The sequence below is a fragment of the Mercenaria mercenaria genome, chromosome 12 (genome assembly GCF_021730395.1).
Source record: "Mercenaria mercenaria strain notata chromosome 12, MADL_Memer_1, whole genome shotgun sequence".
In the NCBI taxonomy this organism is placed as follows: Eukaryota; Metazoa; Mollusca; class Bivalvia; order Venerida; family Veneridae; genus Mercenaria; species Mercenaria mercenaria.
The window spans coordinates 57,267,572-57,295,066 of NC_069372.1; the positions used below are offsets into that span (position 1 = coordinate 57,267,572).

General features: G+C 34.3%; 2 protein-coding genes across 2 annotated transcripts; both read left to right on the forward strand.

Annotated features, from left to right (window-relative positions):
• The first annotated feature begins 1,865 nt into the window (after positions 1 to 1,865).
• Positions 1,866 to 12,260, forward strand: LOC123534284 (uncharacterized). Its single transcript, XM_053520155.1, has 3 exons — positions 1,866 to 1,964; positions 7,965 to 8,317; positions 9,180 to 12,260. Exons 2-3 carry the CDS (start codon positions 7,980 to 7,982, stop codon positions 10,537 to 10,539), a joined length of 1,698 nt encoding a protein of 565 aa, XP_053376130.1. The 5' UTR covers positions 1,866 to 1,964; positions 7,965 to 7,979; the 3' UTR covers positions 10,540 to 12,260.
• A 7,063-nt stretch (positions 12,261 to 19,323) lies between these two features.
• LOC123534292 (uncharacterized) lies at positions 19,324 to 26,398 on the forward strand. Its single transcript, XM_053520157.1, has 6 exons — positions 19,324 to 19,480; positions 19,934 to 20,150; positions 21,067 to 21,215; positions 22,078 to 22,231; positions 25,781 to 25,964; positions 26,231 to 26,398. The coding sequence occupies exons 1-6, from the start codon at positions 19,465 to 19,467 to the stop codon at positions 26,261 to 26,263; spliced, it is 753 nt and encodes a 250-aa protein (XP_053376132.1). The 5' UTR covers positions 19,324 to 19,464; the 3' UTR covers positions 26,264 to 26,398.
• Positions 26,399 to 27,495: the final 1,097 nt, after the last annotated feature.

Consider the following 27,495-nt stretch of genomic DNA (forward strand, 5'->3'; position numbering starts at 1 on the left):
ACTCCATTCCGGGGCGCAACCCCATTCCCGATTATTTTTTGCCAATCTTTCCCCCAACAGTAACATTTCATTCAAGTATATGTAATATTCATGACTGTTTTACACGCGTTTGATCATTAGAAGCGTCACATTTCCAGAAAGAAGGCACAAGAGTTAGAAAATTTGCATTTTTCATGATTCCATGCTTTTTTGACAGCTCAAGCCAGCAGAGTTTTCGTGATAACAGGGCCTATTCTTAATTTAATAAGTTGGTATTTCACACATATGATCTTTATTCATTTTTGTGTCGAATAGCATTTTGCTTTTTTCGAAAGCACTCATAAATGTGTCATTATTTACAAAAACCAAAACCCACCTACCTTGATTTTGTATATATCGGTGCGCAACACCAGCACCGGAAGTCGCGCAACCCATTTTTAGCGTATTCCCAGTGGGAATTGGATTGCGCGTTTACCACCCGTGGTACCGTTTCGTTGTGTCGCATTTTTATCTACCTAGATGGGACTTACAGCAGGAATTAAGGCACTCGTTTCCCGATAGATATATTTCATGAAGAGTTTTAGTTGGTCTCATTTTGTAACTAAATATATACGTGAAATACTGATAGATAGTTTTTGTAATTTTCTGGAGAATTTATTTCACAACGGTTTGGAAAGTGAACCCATTGCTCGCAGTCATATTTTTCCATCCCAGGTCCGATACTGTTGCCTATGGCTCATCGATTCATTCATTGCGCTTTTACTATTTATTTCTCTGTTTCTCTCTATTAGAGTAATTCTGTTAAAGGGATTTTAATATGCATTTGCATAAGTTCACAAGAGGTATAATTTTGACTTAGTGATCGTCTAATTCTGTATTAAAACAACAGATAGTAAACTGAAAGCAACCTATGATATACACACGGTAAACAGTACGCAAAATACATCATATTTAGTATTTAAATAGTATATTTTTTGTCTGGCAGATAAAAGCTTTGATTTGGTATATAATGCAAAGTAGTCGGTGAAAAAACACATATTTTTGTTATTATAACTATGCGAAAATGACAAATTTTATCAGTGTATACCATTTACTTTTGCGACATAATCATAATTATTTAAAATGCGGTTCGGATAACACGTGCTCAGGATTTTAACCACACACGTGTCTGACAAGTGAACGGTTTATTAAAGAAAATCGGAATCAAATTACAAATCACAGATAAAGCAGCGATATAATGTTATGAAGCTTCACACAAAGGACAGTCCCTTACTCCTTTTTTAAATCGCCGGTCCATAGTTTGAGATATATAACCGGTCTGTCAACAGATAATTACTGGGCTAATAAGCCAACATTTTAACATAAAACGGTGAAAGTAAAATTTCTGGTGTTAGGTAATAAAACATTTACTGAATGGCATGCTGGTCAATGGTCATAACTATTGCCTGGGGTCCGAACCAACGGTCACTAGTTTTGACTACTGACCGGTTTAAGCCACTCATTAAGTATATACTAAACATCCATGCAACATAATAAATATAATTGTTAGATACAAGCAATTAAGGCATGTAGTGTTAGCCCATAGTAATAAAGCAGAAAATACAAAATCTGCTGTCGGGTGACAATGAAAGAGCTTGGTCGAGTGCATGCTGCTTATTGAAATAGGGCCTATCCTTAATCTATATTTGGCATTTTTGTATTAGCTTGACTTAGAAAATTTGCAAATGTGACGTAGAAAAAAATAAACAGGTAAAGGCAGTATTTGATGATAATATGTAATAAGATAGTAGGTAATAGTATAAATAGTAGCCAGGTGATAAACACAGTTTATTTAATCTAGATTATTACAAAGTTTTATTATCATCCAATCATCGTTATACTCGGCCAACATTTAATCCACATTCTACGCTGCTGATGAAATAAAAGTGAGGTAAATACTTATATCGAAAGAGAAACTTGATATTTGTGGAAGGTCCAGTTGAGAGGTAGTGCTTTTATTTTATTATTATGTACTAGTATATATTGTAGAGGGTGAACGTTTGTTTAATATTTTAAGGTGTTTATTAGCCTATCAAATGATAAATCAACAAATCTCTGATCAGCACAAGTTGAAAAATTGAACATGAATAGACAAGTAAATTACAAATATCAGTCAGGTGGTTAATTTTAAAGTTAGTTATATCATATATAGAATCTACAACTGATTATCATTTAGTACTGCGTACGCCACTCTTATAATGTTAAACGGGGATGGATTGAAAGGCAATTGCTTTATTTATTATTTAAAATATACACAAAAAATGTGTCAGAAAAAAAAGTCACTCGGGTATCCGGTTAGAGAACTGTTTAGGTTACCATACTTTATCACATGTTTACGTACATTAAAATATATCACATTTGTCAAATATTGGACTAATCCTACAAATAAGTAAGGTTTACTGTTTGGATTGGACCCAGCGCCGGAACCAGAAATTTTTGACTTGGGGGCACCAGTCTTGAACGAATTAAAACGTCACCGCAGAGGCGCATAGCAAGGTATTGGAGGGGTGCCTTTGCCAATGTTAGGGGATTCAGGGGTCTTCCCCTGGAATATTTTTTTGAAAAACAGACTTCCCCTGGAATATTTTTTTGAAAAACAGAATACAGGTATGAAATGGTATCCCCAGGTGCATTTATTGTGTGTGTGGGGGGGGGGGGGGGGGGGGGGGGGGGGGGCTCTTACCCTGGAAATTTTTGAAATACAGGCATGAAATGGTGGCTTCTGGTGCATTTTTATGTCTAAATTTTGAGGTATTGTAGAGCTACCTTACTCCCCTCTTGATTTGGTGGTCAGGGGGCTCTCCCCCTGGACAATTTTGAAATGCAGGTATGAAATGGTGGCCTCTGGTGCGTTTCTGGGTCTAAATTTTGAGAGAAAAATATTCTTCAGCCAACTGGGGGGCACGGCCCCCTCGGCCCGGCCCTGAATCCGGGCCTGGGACCGAAGGTTTATAGATCTACTGTTTAGATTGGTCCGAAGATTATAATATAATGACTGGTCCATATAAGTTTATATTGTAATGACTGGTCCAAAGGTTTATACGGTATTAAAGGACTGGTCCGAAAGTTGATACTGTAAGGACTGATGCGAAGGTTTATACTGTCATGACTTGTCCAAAGGTTGATGCTGTACGTACTGGTCAAAAGGTTTATAATGTAAAAGTTTATAACGTTTGGACTGGTCCAAAGGTTTATTATTATACTGTTTGGACTGGTCCGAATGTTTATGCTGTTGAGACTGACCTGAAGATACAGCGTAATAACTGGTCCGAAGCTTTATAATGTAATGACTGGTCCAAATGTTTATAATGTTTATACTGTAAGTACTTGTCCATATGCTTATATTGTTCGGACTGGTCCAAAACTTTATACTGTTTGGACTGATCTGAAGGTTTATAATGTAAAGACTGGTCCAAAGGTTTATCATATAAAGACTCGTCCAAAGGTTTATAATGTTTGGACTGCTCCAAAAGTTTATACTGTTTGGACTGGTCTGAATGCTTATAATGTAAGGACTGGTCCAAAGGTTTTTACTGTAATGACTTGTACGAATGTTTGTATATAATATAAGGACTTGTCTGAAGGTTTATAATGTAAGGACCGTTTAAACGGTTTATACTGTAATGACTGGTCCAAAGTCTGAAGGTTTATTATAAAAAATTATAATTACTTGTCCAAAGGTTTATACTGTAATGACTGGTTCGAACGTGTATACTGTAATGATAGCTGGTCCAAAGGTTTATACTGTAATGACTGGTCCGAAGATTTATACTTTAATGACTGGTCCGAATTTTTATAATGTAAGGACTGGTCCAAATGTTTATAATATAATGACTGGTTCGAATGTTTATACTGTAAGGACTGGTCCAAAAGTTTATACTCTTTAAACTTCTCTGAATGTTTATAATGTAATGACTGGTCCGAAGATTTATACCTTAATGACTGGTCCGAATGTTTATAATGTAAGGACTAGTCCAAATGTTTATAATGTAAGGAGTTGTCCGAATGTTTATAATGTAAGGACTGGTCCGAATGTTTATAATATAATGACTGGTCAAAAGGGTTATACATGTACTATAATGACTGATCCGAATGTTTATACTGTAAGGACTGGTATAAAGGTTTATACTTCTCTGAAGGTTTATAATGTAATGACAGGTCCGAAGATTTATAATATAACGGCTGGTTCGAATGTGTATAATGTAAGGATTGGACGCCATTTTTCAGCCGTTGCCTTTAGTGATTTTCTGCTAATTTAGTAAATAGAATCCTACATATAACAAACAGTTTGAAACTTTTTCTACTGGACCCCTAGGTGACAGTTCGAAACTCGTTCCTGTTTGAACAAGCTTTTAGGATTCATATGTAGCGAAACCTATATATATACTGATAAGCATCGGTAAATACGCGTATATGTAGTGACTCCTGTACATACTAATAACATGAAGTAAAGTTTTTACCACGCGTACATGTAGCAGCTCCTATATATACTAATAAGTTAATAACATGAGGTGAAGTTTCCCCACACGCGTGCATGTAGTGACTCCAATATGTACTAATAATTCAACACGCGTATACGTAGGGATTCATATACATACTATTAAAATGAGGTTAAGTTTTTAATACACGTTACGTGAATGAAGTGACTCTTATATAATACTAATAACATGAGATTAAGTTTTTGTAGTGACTCCAATATGTACTAATAATCCAACACGCGTACAATGTCATGTAGTGATAATCACTGTGATTCCTATATATACTAATAACATTAGGTTATGTTTTCAATGCGTATACTTATAGTAACTACTATTTATACTAAGCGTCGGTTAAGTTTTCAGTGGGCGTACATGTAGTGACCCCTATATATACTTATAACATGAGTTATATTTTCAATACGCATACATGTTATGACTCTTATATAAAATAATGATATGAGATTTGATTTTCAAAGTGACACCTATACATATACAAATAAACGTCTGTTAGACCACGATAATCCGTAAATAGCCAATCGGAAAGCAGGCTTGTACCCGTCTATATTTCATATACAACAGTAGCGTTGTATATATATCGGGGGAAACTTGGGCAAAAAACGCGTGAATTTCGTGTTAATTTACTATCTAACAATACAGGCTAACGCCGGAGTTAAATCGCCTTGCAATATTCTTTTTTGTGTGTATTAACGTCTGCAGAAGTCCGCGGGATTGTTTGTGACCGAGACCGAACATAAACATATCCAGAAACGCGCAAATTTTTGAATTGAGTAATAGTTATAATTAGATCTATATAAAAATCAAATTGAATTACAAGAAACTCCATACTTGCAGTGTAGAACCAACTGGGTAAATACGTAATTTACATATTCACTGAAACGTTTCCACCAGTTGTAACTTTTTATATTCACTTGTTATAAAATATACAAAACAGACATGTCAGCACGATCCTTACATTTGCAATCAACTGGATCCAGTTGTTCGAAACTTTATCAGGCGATTGAGCTAACGGTCGATTAACTTTATCAGTATATTTCGACAGTTTAGAAAACTTAGAAAAACAAATGTACTTGTTAAGTATTACAAACACTAAATCATCTTTACAGTAAAATTAAAACATCATACTAGTGTTTCCCACCCACCAAGAAGTATCTAGTATCTTGAACAGAAATTTAACAGGCGGTTAGTGTAACAGCTTAATGCAGGGGTCGTGGGTTCAAGCATCATTGGGGTCACGACCATGACTTCTCATATGGCACCAGTACTGGTTTTCCCAGGCAACGGACTCGAGAGTGGTCACAATAAGCTTGAAGTTTTCATCACAATCGAGCTAAAATAAATTACTATAAACTAAACTAAACTAAACTTACAGCCCGTTAAAGTTTCGAACAACTGGGCCCTGTTAGAAAGTAGAACAACTACATCATTCTTACAAGAAAGGCACGATATAGTTAAAAGTGTTCGTAGTCCTACGAGCATCTACGAACTAACTATATCCTGATAAATAAATAAATAAGTGATTATGTATATTACCAGTAACCACTAGTCAATACTTAAAATACCAGATTACTTCAAACAACAGTATTGTTTTTTATCCAACATGTTTACCTCCGATTTGCTGTCAGCCTTTTTTGTATAGTTTCGGAACTTGGCTATTTTCTTGAATCGAACGTATCTGTCATCGTGTTTTGCCAACATGCAAACTCCTCACAAAAACTAATTATTCAGAAGTTCAATTTTGAGTATTTTTGAGAAATCCATATTTAACTGTTTAGCATCTGCGATTGCAAATGACTTAAAGTGTTAATGAACGTCAAATTTTAGTAAATCCGATATTTGAGTAAAACTGAATCTATATAAAGTAACCTGCATTCTTTCACATGTCCTACTGACAAATAAGCGCTAACGGTACAAAGATAATATCACTCTTATAAAAACACGTTAATCCTAATTTCTATAGAACGCGTGGGACAGTTTTCAATAATTGCAGTTTTTATGTCACGTGGTCTGAGTCGGATAGACAACTCGTGCCGTTGTCTACGGGATATATACAACTCGCTTTGCTCGTTGTATATATCCCGTAGACAACGGCACTCTTTGTCTATCCTATACTTAAATACAAACCGGGTCGCTCGCTGCACGTGAATGTGCACGGTTTGATCTGCATATACTGGATATACAAGTTCTTAAAACCGTTAACATCATCAAATGAATGGATAAAATGTCTACACCTCTGAAAAATACTGAATGGTGTAAATGAAAATCCCACTCCTACAAGTACCCGTACAAAAAGCAATACTTACCTAATCTGACGCAATGCTGAACTTCTCTATTTTTCATTTTTAGGCACTTCTTTGTCTTGTGTATTAAAATCTAAAATGATGTTCAATAAAAATTTTGCTACATTGTACTGTTTTTAAATGAATGAAGTTTTAAGTTGACACACATACATTTATAGGTAGAAGGCATAGAGGATAATTGTTTGTTTCAGTGTTAGACTGAAATATCTTCCACGAGTGAACACCGGATGCAATATTTCCACGAGTAAAATGTAATGATATTCATGAGTGAAAGGTATTTTGATCTTACATGTAAAACAAACAAATTTTCTTTTTATTTCATATTTTGACTATTTACCCATTATATAGTTTCTTACCAGTGAAAAATATTTTCACTGAGAAAATACAAAACACATTTCACTCTAATATTTCAAAAGTCACTAAAACATGTAATAAAAAGATATCTCTACTTAAGAATTGATTTATAGCAAAAGAGTGTTTTATCACTATTTATACGATGGGCGGTTATACGTCGGGCTCAATAATTTCACGAGGGCGCAGCCCGAGTGAAATTATTTGTACGACGTAATACCGCCCGAGTGTATAAATAGTATTAAAACACGGTTTTGCTATAAATTATTTCGATTCTAATATGCTCTTATTCTAAAACAGTAGATACAATATAGTAGCGCTCTTTCTTGGTCGCAACAAAAACACTGACGTCACCGCACGTTAACATGACGTCATTCTAGCGTTAGAGTGTTTTAACAGAGAAAAGCATATTAGAATTTACCACAATACAGTTTAAAGTTCAATAATGCTTTTAATTTTATATCAGAAATATGTAGAACAGCTATCAAAAAGGAGAATATGTATGATTACTTGGTTAGAAAAGTACTACACTCAATATTGTACATGAACTTCCACAGTTAGAGTCATAAAGGGAGGTAATGGAAAACATTGGGTTCAGTTATACTTCCTGCTGTGTTGATTAATAGACAAACCTTTTACAAATAAATAGAAAATGAAGTATCGAAAATAAGATTTAACAAGAAGTTAATATATTTTATATTCATACCAAAAAAGGTGGCAGTCACATTTTAAGCAAAGGCATTATGGCTATTTAAGATTACTTGTATACATGTTAAAAGTTTTCTAATCTTTTATGCAGGAATTACCTTGTACAATGGCCGAGAGTGAGAGAGGCGACCTTACATCGGTCAAAGACGGTTCAGATGCTGACTTTGACATCGTCTGTACTCCATGTGGGGAAGACAACATCAGAGAGGAAGCTGTCAAATATTGTCCGGAATGTCAGGAATATCTTTGCATAACATGTACAAGACACCATGGACGGCAAAAGATTACACGTTCGCATAAGCTGCTAGACAGAAATGCTGCCAAGCAAGCGTCTGTTGTTTCCATGACAACAAAATGCCATTACCATCCAGATCGGGACATCGAGATGTATTGTGGAACTCATGACATGGTCTACTGCACAAAGTGTATTGCCACAGAACATAGGTTTGTTTTGTATAAGTACTACTTTCTTATGAAACAGATCTGAATATAATTGTTGAATATAGTTAGCTAATAATATTACATAGCAGCAATCTCATAACAAGTTTGCTTTGATATATATGTTTACAAGTGAATAATTAAGGCACTGTAGCAGATCGTACGACAGAAAAGAAATTTTTGGGGGTATCAGGAAGTTAATGCTATATTTCTAATTACTGACAGACTATATGAGCCGCACCATGAGAAATCCAACATAGTGCATTTGCGACCAGCATGGATCTAGACCAGCCTGCGCATCCGCACAGTCTGGTCAGGATCCATGCTGTTCGCTTTCAAAGCCTATTGCAATTAGAGAAAGCGTTAGCAAACAGCATGGATCCTGACCAGACTGCGCGAATGCGCAGGCTGGTCTGGATCCATGCTGGTCGCAAATGTACTATGTTGGTTATCTCATGGTGCGGCTCATACATAGAAACACACGTGAATTGGTTATTTTTTACTAATTTTCACACTGAAAATTAAAAAGCGTTCGTAACGTCTTACACGAGGTAAACTGCCTATCTATATTTAACGAACGTGAAATACATATTCCTTCGTGGTGTATTGGTAAAGAGAGCGGTAAAGTTTTTATAGCCGCGGCGGCCTGGATTCGATTCCCGACTCGGGCATCTTTTTTTCTTGATTTGGGATTTTTAAGTCGCCAGCTTCATTATGACAATTTTCCTTCCAAGCCTCATATGCCAATATAGCTCATTCGTGTGTCTAATGGCGCTTTTAAGAAAATAAATATGTTTCAATATATTTACCATAATGTTTTACTTACTTCTCTTTTGTATTAAGATTATGTTTTTCATTTGTTACCTAGGGCCTGCAGTGGAGTGTCTGGTATAGAAGAAATGAAGACAACTTCCGTTCAACAACAGGAGGTAGAACGGTTACAGAATGACACGAGAAACATTCAAGAGCGTTTAGCAGATACTGATAAGAAGACAAAGAAAAACATCGATTGCATTGAAGAGCAAAGAGATGGCATACTTACCAAAGTCGAGGAAGTCGAGAAGAGCTTGATAGAACATATCCGGAAATTAAAACGTGAAGCCATGGATACTGTGAACAAGGACTATACTTCGGTCAAAGAAGAACTGAAGTCTAATATCACCCTGATTGCAAATATGAAAAAGGAAATAGAGAATGCAAGTAGCCAGTTTCAAACATTTACCAGTATGGATGTGGGACAGCAATTTGTTCAGATGAAACTGATACAACAGACTGTAAATGATGCAGTAAAATTGGTTGAAGACAGCGAGGCAAAAGGTAGTAAAGCTTTATGTTTTACAGAAAATACAGATTTAAAGACTTCAATTATGACAGCAACATCTTTTGGACATGCGAATACTGTTACGGAAAATGAATGTGAAACTGCCCAAAGAGTATATAAGGTGAAATCAAAGCAGGAGATAAATATCAAGATGCAAAACGACATGTACACGTGTTATATATCTGATGTATGTCAGCTACAGGACGGTACGATCATACTGGCTGACTGCGATAATACGAAGATTAAGAGGCTTGATATAAATTACAACATCAAGGATCACTGTGACCTAGGTGGCTGTCCCAGGGGTATCTGTTGCACTGGTCAGAATGAAATCGCTGTGAAAATGGATAACAACAAGGTTCAGTTTGTATCAGTCGGCAGTTCATTGTCTAAGTTAAAAGATATATCTATAGAAGGTGGAGGCTATTTTGGAATGGCCTACTGTGCTGGAGAGCTGTGGATATCTACCGGACTGACTGGTGTCAATGTCTACAGTACATCCGGTACTCTACTGAAAACTATTAGCAAAGATATCAATGGTCGGAAAATATTTAAATCGTATACTCAACATATGGCAGTAAGCGGGGAAACTGTTATCGTAACAGACTACAGTGATGGCGCCGTCTGTCTGGGAAGAGATAACACGGTACAAAAAGAATTGAGGGACGGAAGACTTGTCAACACAGAAGGCGTGTGTGTATCTAGTGATGGAACCGTGTTCCTGGCTGGATACAGTTCACAAAATATTGTGATGTTTGATAAGAATGGGCAATGCCTCGGGGAGTTGGTAGCCAAAGACGCTGGTCTGACCAATCCAGTTGCATTGAAATATGACGACAAAAGGAATTGTTTAATTGTAACATGTGCTTCTTCTGGCAAACTAGTCGTTTTTAATATTTCTGCTTAAATTTACATGTTCTTTGTACTTAGGCTAATCACGAGGATAACTGCAACTGCAATGACAGTTAAGCGTTATGCACAGGGTTATATCATTTAAATAAATTATCAGCGCTCCATTTTTAATAAATCAAAAAGCCAGATGTATTAAGTTTGGTAAACAGAAAAACATCAGTGTCTCGTGTCCTTCTCGCTTTAAATATGACAAAAATATATGAGTTTTATTACCTTAATTACATATAAAATGTCTTCAGTCAGCGGAAACCTGTGAACTTGGAACACGTGTTGTAGCTCATTTCATACGCAACTCATAGCGAGCATTTACAAACTTCTACATGTCGAATTCGATACTAATTTACCAACAATCATTTTATTTAAAACTGGCCAACTTTCCAGACTTTAAGCGTCCCTTTATTAATGAAACAATCATTACCAAGTTTTATTCTTTGCAAAAATAAGCGTTTTTATTTCCGAGAATCTTTTGTTGAAGCGCTATATTGTACGGTGTCCCGATAGGGTCATTGTACTGTCTTACTGTCGAACCCTACCTGCAGAGATAAGAGCTAAACTACGATAACTCTATACAACAGAGACAGTGATACATTTATATCAAATAATCGTATCGTATTTTGTGCTGTCGCATCATATTGTCATGGTATCGATGTGTCGCGATCCTTAGTACGACATTAATATGGCGCCACAGCATCTTGTTGTCATGGTCCGATCAGACGACGGTACGATATCGCGTTATGGTTAGACGTTAGACATATACAATAACAATAACATAGTAGATTAAGGTTACATACTTATTAATACAATGGTTCAGAAAAAGTCAGTTTTGTCAAGGGTATAGAATTGGGTGAAATACCTAGCTCGTCCTCCATTGTACATTTTTTTCGCATGTTTGACTGGTACGCGATAACACGATATTAATGTTGTACCATACTGATGCCAGTGTCACCAGGACAACATGATGCTGTTGTTCAATATTAATGTTGTACTTTGACCGCAAGACTACGACGCGACAGCACGTCAATACGAGTCGATAACGCGATATTAATATCGTGCTGCCGTATCATGTTGTCGTGCTGTCGAATCGGGTCATCGCGATGTTGTATTGTATTATCGTAATAACGCCGAACAGGGGTCGACATTGCGACAGTGTGATGGTCCTATCAGAACACTGTAATAACGCAACAAGATTACCAATTCAGTGTTAATGTACGTGAGAGTCGCCAAAATTATGTGGACATGTTTTAGGGCCCCAGTATTGTAAGCTTACATTTTTATTACACCGACCTCACTTACATAAGCGTTTTGCAACGTTGAAATCAACTATTTGTTTTATAATTCTGAACTATTTAGTCATCCTTTAACGTCGTGCTGACTTTTAAGAATACTTGGAATTCGTTACCGACGAGCGAGTCTCCGTATCTCCAAGAGTTTTATTTATGTATAAAATGTTTCGAAAGTAATGCACTAACTATAATAGCGCATGCGTGCTAAATAATATGAAATGATACCTTGCATGAAATCAGTTTTGGTTATTTCATGACATTTTTTTAAAAAACTTACCCGCAATTCCTTCTATGGCATATTTATATTCATAAACATTAGAACTTTGTACCTTGTACCAAAGGTATAGCAAATAGTGATAGCTATTTCATAAGTTTTAGCTCAAACTCAGCAAGAAGTGCTTATGGTGAGCTTTTAGGATCATTAAATATTCGTCATCCGTCTATGCGTTCGTTGTCTGCAATTTCCTTAAAAAAATTTCATCTTAAGGTAGTTCTGCACGTTTGGATAAAAAAATCTATAATGTAGAATTTGATTAAACTTTGATTTTTCAAAACTTAAAAATATACTTAGAAAATTAGGCAAATAAAAGAGATAGGGTCGTCTGCTCGATATTTTGCTAGATTGATTTGAAAAAGTTGGACCTCGCATAAGTTTTCATAATGGGAGTCTGCGGGAAAATCACAATTTTGATAACATTTTCGCGAATAAAAGTTTTTCTACAATGTAGATTTTAATGAAACATTTTACAGTCGTAAATAAACATATGGCCTATAAAATGGTTAAATGAAATGTATAGGTTCGTGTGCCTGTTTTTGAGTTATTTGCCTATGATTAAAGTGATCCGCGCATTTCAAGCTGATTTTAAGATTGTGTTTGAATTATTTAACATGTTAGATGTTTTAATATCATATTTTAACCTTAGAAAGATAGTAACCCTGCCGTTGTAACACATTTACTCATCGGTTGTCATTTATTCATAAAATGATTTTCATTTTCGTACGCCGAATCCAGGTTTTATTCTACGTAATACAGATAAATGATGTTGCGCCATCACTTCCGGTTTATCAAACGTGCAGAACTACCTCAAGCTATAAGAAGATCCTTTGGAAGCATAGAACGCAACCACCAGGTCAGCTTCTAAGGGATGTTCCTTGGATTATTCCATTTTATAGTCCTTCAAATCTTGGCCATCCATGCAAAATCTTGGTTTACACGGCAACTGAAAAGTAAAACGTTATAAGTCTTTGTCTCAGAAACCGCTGGTTCGATTTAGTATTTTCACACAAACATTTCTCGTGTATGCCTCTACCATATTTCTTCAAATATTTCTGTTTTGTATAAAAACATGACCGCCAGAGGGCTGGACTAGTTTTCCCTGTATGGCTATATGGAAAATCTTGGAAAAGTTTCTCCTCTACAACTACTGACCCAAAATGATTTCATAGAAATGTTCCTTAAAGGACACTCTACCAATTTCCTCCAAATCATGACGTTTGTGATTTCTGAAATAATTGAAAGTCTTCTAATCTAATTGATGGCTTTTTTTTTCTTGGGTGACCCTCTACCTAATTCCCTCAAATTAATCTGTTTAGTTAAAAAGCATGTCAGCCAAGGGGCGGGGCTAGAGTTTCCTATATGGCTATATGGTAAACTTTAAAAATATTCTCCTCTGAAACCGCTAGTCCGATGCTGAAATAATTTGATAAGCAATGTTTCTTGGGTGAAAAGTCATTAAAATCATTATGTATCGTTATGAAAAAAAATCTTGTCTGAAACTGCTGTCCCAAAGTCAAAATAACTTCTCAAACATGTTCCTTGGGTGACCGTCTAACAAATTCATTCTAAATTCGATTGAGCTCCAACCAAATTAACACCAACCCTTACCTCCATTAAGCCTCCGCAAAGGTTAAGGGTTAGCTATTAAAACAGGTGGATGGATGGCAGGGAGTCCATCGTCCGTCGTCCCTATTCTAATCTGAAACTGCTGGTCAGAATTACACCAAACGTGATCTATAGCATCCTGGCAAGGTCCTCCAATGGCGTCGTGTGATCCGTTTTAGTTACGGTCAGGGAAGCGACGTAGGCTCTCCTGTTTGTTTTAGAATTTAGTTTTATTGTGTTTCTTGATATTGTGCCTTAATAACCCGTGCCATCATTATCTCGCCCCACGCCCGCTGCTCCCGCCCTCTCTTCCCCCACACAACCACAAAATGTCATTACTCACCCATATTTATTTAGTGGAAACTTTAAAAATCTTCCTGTCAGAAAACACTGACACTCTTTCAAAAGTATTTACCTATACCTTTCTTGCGCGACCATTTACCAGACCTGCTTGAGCAAGCAGTGAAACTCAGATGAGCGATCCACGGCACGGCCATTATAGTCCTCTTGTTCAATAAATACCTTACGTATAAAATTAAATTAAGATGCCCCCTTTTATACTGGTTACAATGTAATAGTATAGCTTCATACATATTGGTATATATTGGTATATATAATGTTCCAATAAGAAGAATATCCATTGGAAGCATGAATCGCAACCAAGCAAAATAGTATTAGACTCGGTCTGGTTGCGTTTAATCAAGAGATGTAATAAAATGTGCAAGGACTTTTACATCCCGTAGCACCTGGCTGGCTCTATTCTAGTCAAATGAATATACTCAATAATCCACAAGGACCAGATATTATAGTAACAGCGAATCCATGAAGACAATGTTGTCAAATGAGCGTAGTCATAAAATGAGAAAATTTATAAAAATAACATTTTGTCAAAACTGCATTGCTCTGAGCGCACGCTAAATTAAAAAATATGATATTGGCAAATTAAAACATGGCGGTTAAGCTGTTTTTTATTCAGTATATTATATATATGCCACTGTTAAGTCTCTCAGACATATAGTTGAAAATGTCTTATATACATATAATGTATATATAATCCACACAACCTTTATAATATTATGCTTAGCATTTTTTGCAAGCGATAGTTTAACACTATGACTAAGTCTTCGTGTGACCATTTGAACTGGATTGATAGTTTCGAACAAAATTCCTGGCATATGCAAGAAAAAGTAATTTTCTCTTTAGTTTTTAATTATATGTTTTTGTTCTGTTGTTAAAAAGTAATCATTATTATAAATTTATTTCGGCTTGCCCATGCATTAATGTCTTATATGGAAGTACAAAATTTGCATGTTCGTTTCTTTTGTTTCTTTTGTTATTTTTTTTATTCAGTTCATGTTGTTATGAAAATGACTACGTCATTTAGGCGTACTCTCAAGAACAAAATTAATTGAGCGTAAAACATACCACGTATAAATAGAAACTGTTAAATAAGTGTTTACTGATAAATTAGCAAAGTTATTTTCTTCTTCAATATCAAATGTAGTGCATTTGTACTAGAAACAATTGCACGTGAAATATATTTCCAAATGATATCGTAATACAAGCTTATTTGAGGATTATTTATAATTATAAGAACATATGTTTCTATCAGAACTATTTTCAAAGGTTTTTATCAGACAATTCACTTAGATAAAAGTAAATGTTAAGTACTGCTTTTCCCACATCAGTCACACATATTGTTTACAAAGTTTGGATCGTGTTCGTCAATTCATACAGAAAATGTGTTTTAAATCATGCCATTTAATTAGGAATTTATGTTCTAAGCTGGCGCATTCACTAGATACTCATTTGTTCTTATAGAATTATTTCTTGACAGGACAAGGATTTTCTTTAAACCAGATACCATAACAGATTGTACTCGATCCTGGAAGTAAATTCAACCTAAAATAATACCATGATGCAGATAATCAAAATAATGATAGAATCTGGTTGAAAATATTACGTGCACATAGTTTTAAAACCCACGCCGAAATCGCTATATTTTAGATATGATTTAAATATTAAAATTGGACTTTAAATCAAAAGACTGACAATTTAAACTAATGAAATGGATGCTTTATCTCTAGGCTTCCAAGGTTGTTAAAAGTTTGAAATTCTGATATACTTAAATGCTTGCAAAAGAAAGGTTCCTTCATGGTTCTCCCGTTATCTCGTTCCGCGAGCAGTGTGTATAACATAGGGCAGGTAAATTCTTCAAAGTGTTGACCATTTTAGATTTGGAATGATAAACGACGGATCAATTCTATATTCATGTCAACCCCAACATAAATTGTGCAACATAATTATGTTGGTATTCGTGTACGTATCAACAGTTGAATAAATCACTCCAGAAATGGTAAAGTCACGGTCACCAGGGAGCTTAGAACCGTGTCAAACGATTTTACGTCCTCGGGTTATATTTTATTATTTATGAAAGATGTACTCGTATAGATAGGGTGTATAGGAGTTAAGACAGTTTCAACAAGTTATTTTAGGATATTTCTCCCCTATTATTTCTTCTTTAATTTCTGATAAAAAGTATGTGTTAAGTTCTATGCTTTACTTGTTTATGCATCACATTATTTTCATGAATTGGTATTAACGAATGTGATACAGGTATATTTGCAAAAGTTTTGATTCATCGTTCTTTGTTGTCTAAACATTTATAAATATTTTCCCAAATGTCTATTAGCCACAAATAAATTCCTCTGGAATTGATCTAAAACTATATACATTTAAAACAACATATATTTCGTTTTAGGTAAGCTAAAGCTCAAGTCTGTACCAGTCCTGTCAGTGAAAAGGATCAAGTCATTCTCTACAAAACCTTTCTCAGCAAACATCCTGCTGACATCAGAGATCCGGAACACCAGTTTGTTTCACAGTCTGCATACTGTAAACTAATCTCATAGCCCAAGTACCAAGCTAGGGTACTGGTCTTCCTCCACCATCAAAGCTGGTAGTCGCCATATGGCCAATGATTGTGTCGGTGCGACGTTAAGCCCAACAAAATAAATAAATAAACAAACCAGGGTACAAAAAAATAAAATTTAATGGGAATAACCAAGCTGTATGGAATAGTAAATGACATAGAAAATAAAGCCGACATGGAATCTGACAAGGAATAACACCATATAAGATCAAGTATCTTATTTTCAACACAGCCTCAACCGTCATATGAGGAAAGCATCCAGCTGACTTACTGACGGTCGGTAATTCTAGCCAGGTGCCAGACTATCCCTTTCACAATGCCCAAAATGACACCTGATGTCCTCCACCACCATTAAAATGTGAAAACTTGTATGAACTATGTTATGTTGGTGTCACTCTCAAACGAAACGTAGCACATTGAAGTTAATGATTCAACCAATTTACAGTTTTCAAAGCAAAAATAGAAGACAATTAAATATTAAAATGTATATACAAGATGTTTCCGGATAGCACTCGAACCTGAGACCTTAAAATTTATTACAGTCTTAAATGCTATTCCACCTTAGCCGCGAAGCACGAACATCTTTTGGTCAGTTTCAGTTATTAGAAATGCCTATTAAATGCAGGAATTACAGCATTGTTTTTTATTCTGCTCTTTTAAATGTAATATTGTTCTCGATCAAACTGTATTATGACCGTTTTAGGAATGTGCTTATAGATCACAGCTATGATATGATCTTTATTCTTGTGGCAGTCGTTATCTGATATTTTATCATATAACATCTTCAAATTTTTCATTTCGTTAAATGGAGTTTTATTTTGTATTTTCCCGCAATTCCAAAGCACTTATATAAATTAGGCACTTCGCTTTTCCTGTCATATAACTATTATTTTTTAAATTTTGGTAGAAAGTCGGTAGAAATGTAACATCCTAAATGCAATATTTTTATTAATAGCCTCAATCACGAAAGAAGATAATTGAAATAAATTGCTCGCCTTTTCAGCTAACTTCGGTGTTCGCTCTTCTGAAATGAAAATCTGGTAAATTTGATATTTTTAAATGTTATATATTGACATTTGCATCAACGTTACAGGAAAGTAAAATGTCATTTACTTCTCTTTATACCGTTAGAATGCATATTTTCGAAATTTGGAAAAACAATAGTTTCTGTATTTTAGCAATAATTCTTATAAAACGCATTGCTTTAAATGATATAGAAGCTTTGTCGAGGGTCTTTTACACAGTGCATTTCCCGTTTAATTAAATAAGTGCAAAAATATAATTGACTTTAGCGCAGTATTTGGATTTTACTAGTTTCAACAAGTCCATTGACCAAGGATTGATCGCGAAATGCGTAGATTGACGTCATAACTTCTAGCCTACAAAGAAAGACGTACGTAAACCAGTCCACGTCAGCGACGTCTTTATAACGTCAACTTTGTTTACGATATTTTTTACAACCAATTTGATGATTAATTTTAATCTATAAAAGTGTATCGCACAATTTTTCTTATTTAAAATCAGTGTATTACTTGAAGAATAAGAATAAATATTTTCAAGAAGATATCAATCAATATTTATTAACGTAAAAAGTACATTTAACTGAGTTGTGTAGATATTAGATATTTTTGTCTGGACATCATAAATAAAACAATTCATTTAAAGGTGTATTATGCTTTATCAAGTAATTAAAATTATTTACTTATTGATGATTGGGCTATCTTTCGAGATAGGTCAGCTAGAACTCTTGTTTTCTACAGTGATGCAGAAGTTTCTGCCTGTGTTTTCCTCGAGTGCTTGCAATATTTAATGGTATACTGACATTTTTTTTCGAAGATGTTCTAGTGGCGTCATTTCTATGTCAAGCCTCGTATGACTGCCCTAGACAAAACCTTATTTATTTCAGACTCGCATGACTAATTGACTCTAAATTTTATTGGCTTAACTTAAATGCACATTGAAATGATTTTCTATTGCGGAAACAGATTCTATTTTATTTGAAGTTATTGATAATATTTTAAAAGATGTCAAGATATTGACTGGGCCCCTAGTGCGTTAATGTGGTCATTAAATAACTTCTAATTTTGTACAGTTTCATTCTATTTTAGTAAGTAAAGTTTCTAGCGGATATATCACTGCTTATTACAGTACCAGTTATTCTAAATTGCACATTACTGGAACAAAGTTGCAGAGACAGTCTAGGAATTTATTGCACACGGCCCGTAGAAGTGATGTAAACTTTTCAATAATACATTCAAATGTCCCGAACACTAAAAATTGTACTTGCAATTAAGTTAAATTATTAAGTGGAAAGACAACTATATTCTTTCGTCTATTTTGTCTCTCTATTTGTTTTGACCTTAAATTTGGCTCGTACTATGAACATTTACTTTGAATAAGGTATCAATGACTTTATGCCAAATTCACTTCAAAAATATTTTTCTACAAATAGTGAACAAAATATGTCCGTAAGTTTGAATAATAAATCCCGTCCACGGTATAGGCCTAATATTTTGCTGTCACTGTTTATCAAACAATTTAAAATGACGCTCTTTATAGACAAATTCGAGTCTTATCATTATCAAGTGTTTTAGTAAAATAGTTATGACATTTATATACTACGATTATATATCTACCATTATGTTGTTTTGTTTCAATGAAAAATATGATCGTTTGAAAAATATAATTATTTGCAATGACACAAACGCCATTTTCTCAGATAAATAAATGCAAATATAAACCCCGTCTCATTTTAAAACCTCATTCTGTTGTACAAGTAACTTTTCAGGGATTTTGTGACAGGTACTCAAGAATTCAGTAGTGATGACAATGTTCTCCGGTACGTTAAATACGTGTTTTTTTTCTCTTTTACTTTAACCGGTGCTCATATGTTTGATATACGTATAAACATGCATGTTTGACAATTTGTACCAAGTTTCAATTTGGAAAAGTTTGTAGTGATAGTTATTTGCTTTAGTTTAGGAAAAACTCCTGATCATGTTGATCAATGAAAGAAGACGTTTTCCCCAACTAAATCTGTACTAGTTTTAAATTGTTTTAACAGCAACGGAATTAGCAGAAAAGTGCCTAAATTGGCATTTTTTCCGGGTGGTCATAAAAATTTCCGTCTAAAACATATATTCTACGTTTTATTTTCTGAAAAAGAAATCTATGGTTCCGAGAGCAAGCGGTATCGTATTGAAAAAGTGGATATGAGATTGAATGTCTTTAAACATGTTTTTAAGATATATATTCGAACAAAAGATGTCGTAATTATACGTATGTGTTTCAGTGGCCGTTGCATCCCTTGCTATACTCTTTACTACAGAAGCTCAGTCCTCTGTTGCAGCAAACACTGGTTGTCTGTATTTTGATATTACAACCATGTTTTCGGACTGCCTACGGAACCAAACGGATGGTAACAATTTAGACGAGCTTTTGCAAGAGATATTGAATAGCGCAGAGGTTAATGAAGAACAATTTTTGAACAAACTTACATCACTTTGCAGGTAAGTGTATATATAAACAATACAGTTTATTTATGGTTTACTAAAATACAGGATCATAATTAAACTATTATATAATAAACTCACCGCATATAAACAGCATATTTTCTTAGCTACGTAGCAAAATCTTCGGAAATATAAATCCTGAGATTACAAATTATAAGGCGAGCACAAGAGCACACCGAAACAATGTGTCTCACATACATATCTTAAAACTCACTATTACAGTGCAATATGGGTATTCCGATTTTCCATGTAATTGCATAAACACTTTTAAATCTCATATAAGAAAAATATTGCTGTGAGATCCATACCTATCTCTGAGCCTATACAACAGAAACAAATACACCATACTCGCAGTATGTGCACTACATGTTTCCGTCATGCATTGTTCTTTTGTATGACAATATCAGGTGACATCTTGCCATACCATGTTTTAGATTATGAATTGTATATGATGCTATGCTCATGAATCTTGTCAGGTTTATTGCATAATAAAACTATTCTATTCTATTCTATTCCATTCTATTCATCAATGAATTCCTTACTTGGACCAATATTTATTTAGAATTTCAGGTTAAAGTTGTGATGCGCTTCTTATCTGTCTCAGTTATCATTAGATGGAATTTATTCAATCTTAGCATACTATTGGCCACATGATATAACAGATGATGCATTACTCTTGAAGAAATATTTCAACATTTCAACAAAACTGTTGACCAATGTCACTATCCACATTGGAGTCGTTAAACACTCCAGCCATAGCTCCAGCTTCCTTAGATGTGCTCTTTTTCACTATCCATCGTCAGAATAGTCGAGCGCACAGTCTCCTGTGACAGCTCTTGCTCTATATTTAATGATGATGTTCTTAGATTATATTATTAAGACTTAAAGGCACCGTGCATCTAATTTCTTGCAGCAATGAATCCGTCATTGACAGTTATACAATGTGTGCTGACAGAAGCACCGCTGACTGTCCCCAGCTTGCCTTTGTTGTAGCCAACACTGTAAACGAAGACGTAGCAGTCTTTTGTGAAAACGGAGCTCCATCTGAATGGCTCAGCACTGGTAATTATTTCTATTTAACATGTGGATGCAATTGTAGATCGTACGTCGATTTTGCAGAACCAATAGAAATAGATACTCAATAATTTGTTCCTTTGAAAATCTCTCAATACCATTGATAATTCAGGCAAGCTGAATAACAATCTCTCTGTAAAGTACTAATCACTCCTTGGGCGTGTATGAAGTCACAATGGTTAGTGGCAAGTTTGCATGTAAGCAGCCTTATCATATTTGTATATGAGACTCCATAAGAAAATCGCAAAAGTGTCAAAATTGAGTGTAGTTTCTGGTTACTATTTTATTGTCCTCATAATGTCGAGTGTAAACCATTTTTTCTAATATAAGTTTTATTTCATTTAGAATATTGAAATATTTAGATCGCATCTCACATGAATATGTTTCTTCTTTATCACAAATTAATATTATAGTTTTCAAAATCAATGCCGCGTTAAGGATAGATATTCTATCCTATATTGTCAGTAAATTTTTGTTTTCAAAAGATGCAAGGCCACTACTATTGACAGATGATTAATGTAAGTGTTATTGTGAACAGACATTTACTGGAAATTTTCATAACATAATTACTTTGCTTTATTAATTCATCATTTCAGTTGTTGATATAGGTCTCATTTTTCATTTTCAGTTTAACATGTACAATTATTCATATATGACAATCACCGTTGTTTGAAACCCCATAAAATAACCTTAAGAAATGGATCTTATGATACAATAGTTAAGCGTGTCAAATAATACATACTGATAAGATAATTAACCTGCAAGAAATATCATATTTCGGAGGATTCACGGTAAACATGCCATTAAGTGCAGATGTAAACTGTTAAATGTAATTTACCATTGTCGTTAGTTTTGCAGAATGAATACAAGTATACTAACCAATGCATCCGTTATGGAGATGGAATTGGTATGATCGGAGTGGCACGACAGTGTTTGGATGACGCCGACTTTCCGTACAACTTTTCAAACATGACAGTCATCTCCGCCTTTTTAGCTATCCAGAGGTATGGCTTGTCTTTAAGAGCTGTGTGGCGGCTGTACTATAAAGTCTCCTCTTACTTTGACTCAGTGTTGCTATATTATCTGGTCCGTGGAGTCATTTCAACGTAACTGGATATTAGATTTTCACTTAAGCCGGTGCTAAGGGATGTGAGGGATATCACACTTTTTTTACCTCTCCTGAACAGACTCAATCGAACCAAATCTGCTATTAGTTTTGCTTGGTTGCGTTTTATGCTGCCATAAGGATCTTTTAGATTTTATTGCTATTTACGTTATAGAAAAAATGACGAAAGTTTATTTTATTTGTTTGCTTCAACTTTTTGACAATAATAAACAAATACATACAAATAGACTTGGTATTTAAAGCTTGGGAATTATCTGTTACACGGAACATCTCCGAAAAATATCACTGAGAGACGACATGTTTTGTTGTTCGTGTATGTCGTGCTATCTTACAGCTTTTGTGTGATGTTGGGCATACAAACGACAACGCACATATGTTTTTCATAATATTTAAATACAGTTTTATTGTACCATTTTAATTTCTGCAATTTGTGATTTTAAAACTATACCAAGAGGATTATAATATTACGATGACACAGAGGAAATTACTCTTTTTTTCAATTGGGAAGGAAATTATAAGTCATTCCCTCGACATAGCTAGCATGCACTACTCTTTTTTTATTGTACTATTCTTTTTTTATTTCACTAATCTTTTTATTGCTCTATTATTTTTATTTCAATGCAATAATGTGTTTGTTTTTTTCCCGAAGACTCAGTAACTCGTTACCACGACATACTAAGTCGTTCCCTGGAGTTAGCATCTGGCGGGAACGACATAAACACAAAAAGGCAATTACAAAAACAGAGTAGTGCATGTCACTTCTGTGAAATCGTATAATATTCATATATCTTCTGTTTTACGCACGTTTGTTTTTAACTCCTTGTTTCCGCCAGTGGATGTATTTCTCTGTTTCAAGTTTTGGTCGTTTTAATTTTTGTCGCCTGAAATGATACTACAGCGCATAATTGAGTTTTTACGGGGAGTTGGGTTTGTCGGGGTAAAGGTCAAATCGACATAATTTAAATGTATGGCGAAATTTTTATCTTTTGTTGGTGGAGGAAGATCCTATGTGCCACTCAAGTGCTTTTCAAAAGCCTGTTAATGGCTTCTTCAAATGAAGAAATCTACACCCCCTGTGAGGTATCAAACCCATATCACTGAGGGGCAAGTGATTCAAAATCAGTAATATTGAACCACACGCAGTGGGATTCCCATGTATACGTGAGAAATAATAAAAATAGTAATTTATTCAAACAGATCCATACAGAAGGTGGGGTAGGTAAAAAAATACGATGAACATATAAGAATCATATTGCTCGATTTTTTTAGATATATTACAATATTGAATATAATTTTGTCAAAAATAATTATGAATCATTGTAGTATTGAAAAGATGATTGTTGGAAATCCCCATGTGTTATTTCTTATATCTTTCCCTTTGTGATCAATGGGCTTATTTCAGTGTCATATATAAGAAATAATAAATATGCCCCTATATTTTATCAGTTAATAAAATATGGACAGGAGTTCGGATGCGTAATGGTTAAATAACGAGCGCGTAACACAAGTGATATAATATTCGCATCCAAAAAACTGCCCATATTTTATTAACAGATAAAATTATTGGAACATATTTATTATTTCGATTCTAACCGCGCAAATTCTTCGCATTTTACAGCACAACTTTAAGCTGGGTATGTCATTCGGCTGGCTATACGCTATTATAAAAACCTCGCCACGAATGGAAAACGTTGCATAATACGGAATGTTTCGATATTCAGTAAATTCTTAATAACAGTAATAAGTAACATTTAAGGTCGGATATAGAAATCAGAAGAAAATACTTCATTCAAAATTTATATATGCAGTTTCTAAGAATAGTACACGTCGTCTACATGATGACACTGAAATATACACGCCAGAACATTGTGGCATATAAACACGTAAACACTTGAGACTGGAAGATTGGAACATGAATTTTAATTTATTTACTGTCAACTTACGGTAAAATCTAGTTGACATTTGTGGTGCCTACAAAGCAGAATTTGTAAACTACGCACACGACCAGATATTGATCTAGATGCACCGATATTTAAGTTGAAAACTTACCGGGTTGAAATATTTTCTTACGGTAAAATATAAACATATAAATTCATCATTTAGAAATTGTTTTTATCAGAAAATTTGATGTACTTTTTATTACCACTTACCTACTTAGCACTGAAAAAGTAAAGTATTTAGTCTGCATATACAGTAACGAAATCAGTGTAGAATCTCACAGTCATGTTACAATCGTAGGGTGGAATGGAACATCTATATTTTATCAGGGTCTTTCAAAAAAGAGGTCATTTTGAGTGAACTTGACTTTATCGTAGGTTCTTGTGTAGGCGTTTTCGTTAGATGTTTATATAATAACTGCTATGGATCGTGTTAGAATGTGCTGTATTTACTATTAACTCTGTGATACAGATGGACCCCTATCAGCCGCTTTATGAGTTCATTAGTTGATCGTATAGTGGATTTTATTTAGTACATAAAAACATAAGGTACAAAGTTCTTTAAATATGATTTATTCATTCCAAAGCCCGAAATTATCATGAAATAATTAATACATAAAATATCTCTCTAGATGGACATTTAAAATTAATAATTCTACCTTAAGTTAATTTATCCATAGGTCAGAAATAGTCTTTCAAAGAAAAATGAAATTTATTAACAATAATTCAGAATCTTAATATGCCAAAACTGAGAGACACCCATCATCTTACAGCTCTATCCGAAAGCTGAGGCGCTCTGCAGCAAAAGTGCTGCCTAGCTAAGGTGCTCTCCCATCCTACCTACTAAGCTTTGTCACAGAGACCAGGGTTATTATATAGCAATTCCGTAAAGTATGATGTGTCAGCTGCTGACAATTTCTCATACCATTTTAGTGGAAAGAGTATATAATATATTTTAACAAGGTATATTTAAGGAAAACTATACAGTAACATCTTATAATAGACACTGTGATAAATGTCCGCATACCGAATACTGTGGCATTTCTCATACTTTATCTAAAATTGCTGACCCTTAAATTAGTCTCGCCTTTACTAGTCTAGCTACTTCAAAGAAAATGAATATGATTTCAAGTGTAGAAAATAGTTAAAATAAAAATCTTATTACTTACAATTACGATACAATCATCGTATTATACAGAGGTCACGGATACAATAATTTACAATTCAAAGACTCAATAAATTAATTGTTTTAATCTATTTAATGTAAAATTCAGAGTGATTTAATTAAATTATATAGTTGAACAATATTCTTTTCTGTTATTTTGAAATATTTATTGAATTATGATGTCTATTAAACAATTGTACAAGAATGAACTTCACTATATTCTCAGTAAAATCTCTCACTGGTTTCAATTAATTAATTTCAGAGCGTATTCACTCTGACATATTATTCTATGGCAGTTATGTATCATCTTTTACTGTATTCTCAGGAAAGTCTCGCAATGGGTCCAGTGCATGGTAAATAGAGCACCTTCTCTTCCGGACGAAGATGGCGATGGGGTTTTGGAATGTGGGTCCACCTGGCAAGACTTAGTGTTAACACTTGCACTGAGAGTGTCTGCTTTTGATCCGTTAGGTGTCAAAATTGGTCCTCAAGAAATTTTCAAGCTAAAGGTAAATTCCTGTCACCTTGAAACTAAACTGACCATTCAGCATAGTTCGTTAAATTTGTAAGTTAAAATTGCATGACTTCTATTATTGTTAATTTTTGTTTGAAAACAATAAACTGTTTGTGTTTTAAAGATAGCTTCATGTGAATTTCATATCTCTAAACAATTCAAGGCCACAAACAGCTAATTTTTAAATCTGTTCAAGATGTAAAATTGAAAACAAGATATATAAAAAACATCACATTGCATAACATCTCGATAACATTTCAGGCTATCAAAACTGGTCTAGCCTTAAAGAAGTGACTTCGATGGAAAGTGTTTATATAGTAAACCTTATGACAACCACTGCAAAATCTAGTAAATAAAAGGCGTTAATGTACTGACCAGAAAATGTAAACATAAATGATATCATGTTTGAAAAATAAACAAAAAACGGCATATTGCGTGTTTCTTTTATGGATTTTCGACAATTAATGTTTAAAACGCAATTTAATTATTCACACTACCCCCTAGTACATGTCTACGGATCGTCTAGCCTAGTCACAATAGTATGAAGTCGCCGGCAAGTGTGTGTCAATTTATGTTTTCATTATACTTACGAATTAATGTAGTTCTGCACGTCTGGATTGAACTTTTTTCTGTAATGTAGAATTTGATAAAACTCTGATTTTTCAAAAATTCAGATGATACATAGAAACTTCAGCAAATAAAAAGGATAGGGTCGTATGCTTGAATTTTCGCTAGATTGATTTGAAACAATTGGATCTCACGCATCTTTTCATAATGGAAGTCTATGGGAAAATCATAACTTTTAAAACATTTTAGAGAATAGAAATTTTCCTACAATGTAGGTTTTGATAAAACTTCTTACAGTTGTAAATAAACATATGGCCTATAATTAAGTGAAATAAAATTAATAGGTCCGTAAGCTTATTTCTGAGATATTTGACCATGATTAAAGTGAACCGTCTATTATCTCCTGAAAACCAGCCACAATTTACCTGTAGGCATGAACAAAGCATGCATAATTACTAAAGTGGTCAGTGTAATGAAAAGTAAAATATGAAAAGATTAAGACAAGAAATGACCTTGGGAATGTTTGACATGTTGACTGTGAAAAAAAATATCACAAGGTATATTTTGTTGAGAAAGAAGCTGGAAAGTGAATCCCTGCTAAATATATATATGCTTGAAAGTAAGGGGAAATATTAAGAAATATGAGAAAATTGTCGAAAAAAAGTTCATGACTGTTAGTAACATGACTTTGTTATCCTGTATAGCAGGTAACATAGAGAGATTACCTTTACACTGTACCGATATAACATGGATAGGATTGAAAACGGTGTTCATTCAATATACCGTATTCAGTCAATAAACGAACTGATTTCTTTCTGTTCTGATCAGTTTTTGTCTGTTTTTGGTGTAACGCCGTTCTTCAACAGTATTTCAGTCATGTAACGGCGGGCAGTCAACCTAACCAGTGTTCTTGGATTCTGTAACAGTACAAACCTGTTTTCCGCAAGTGACTGCCAACT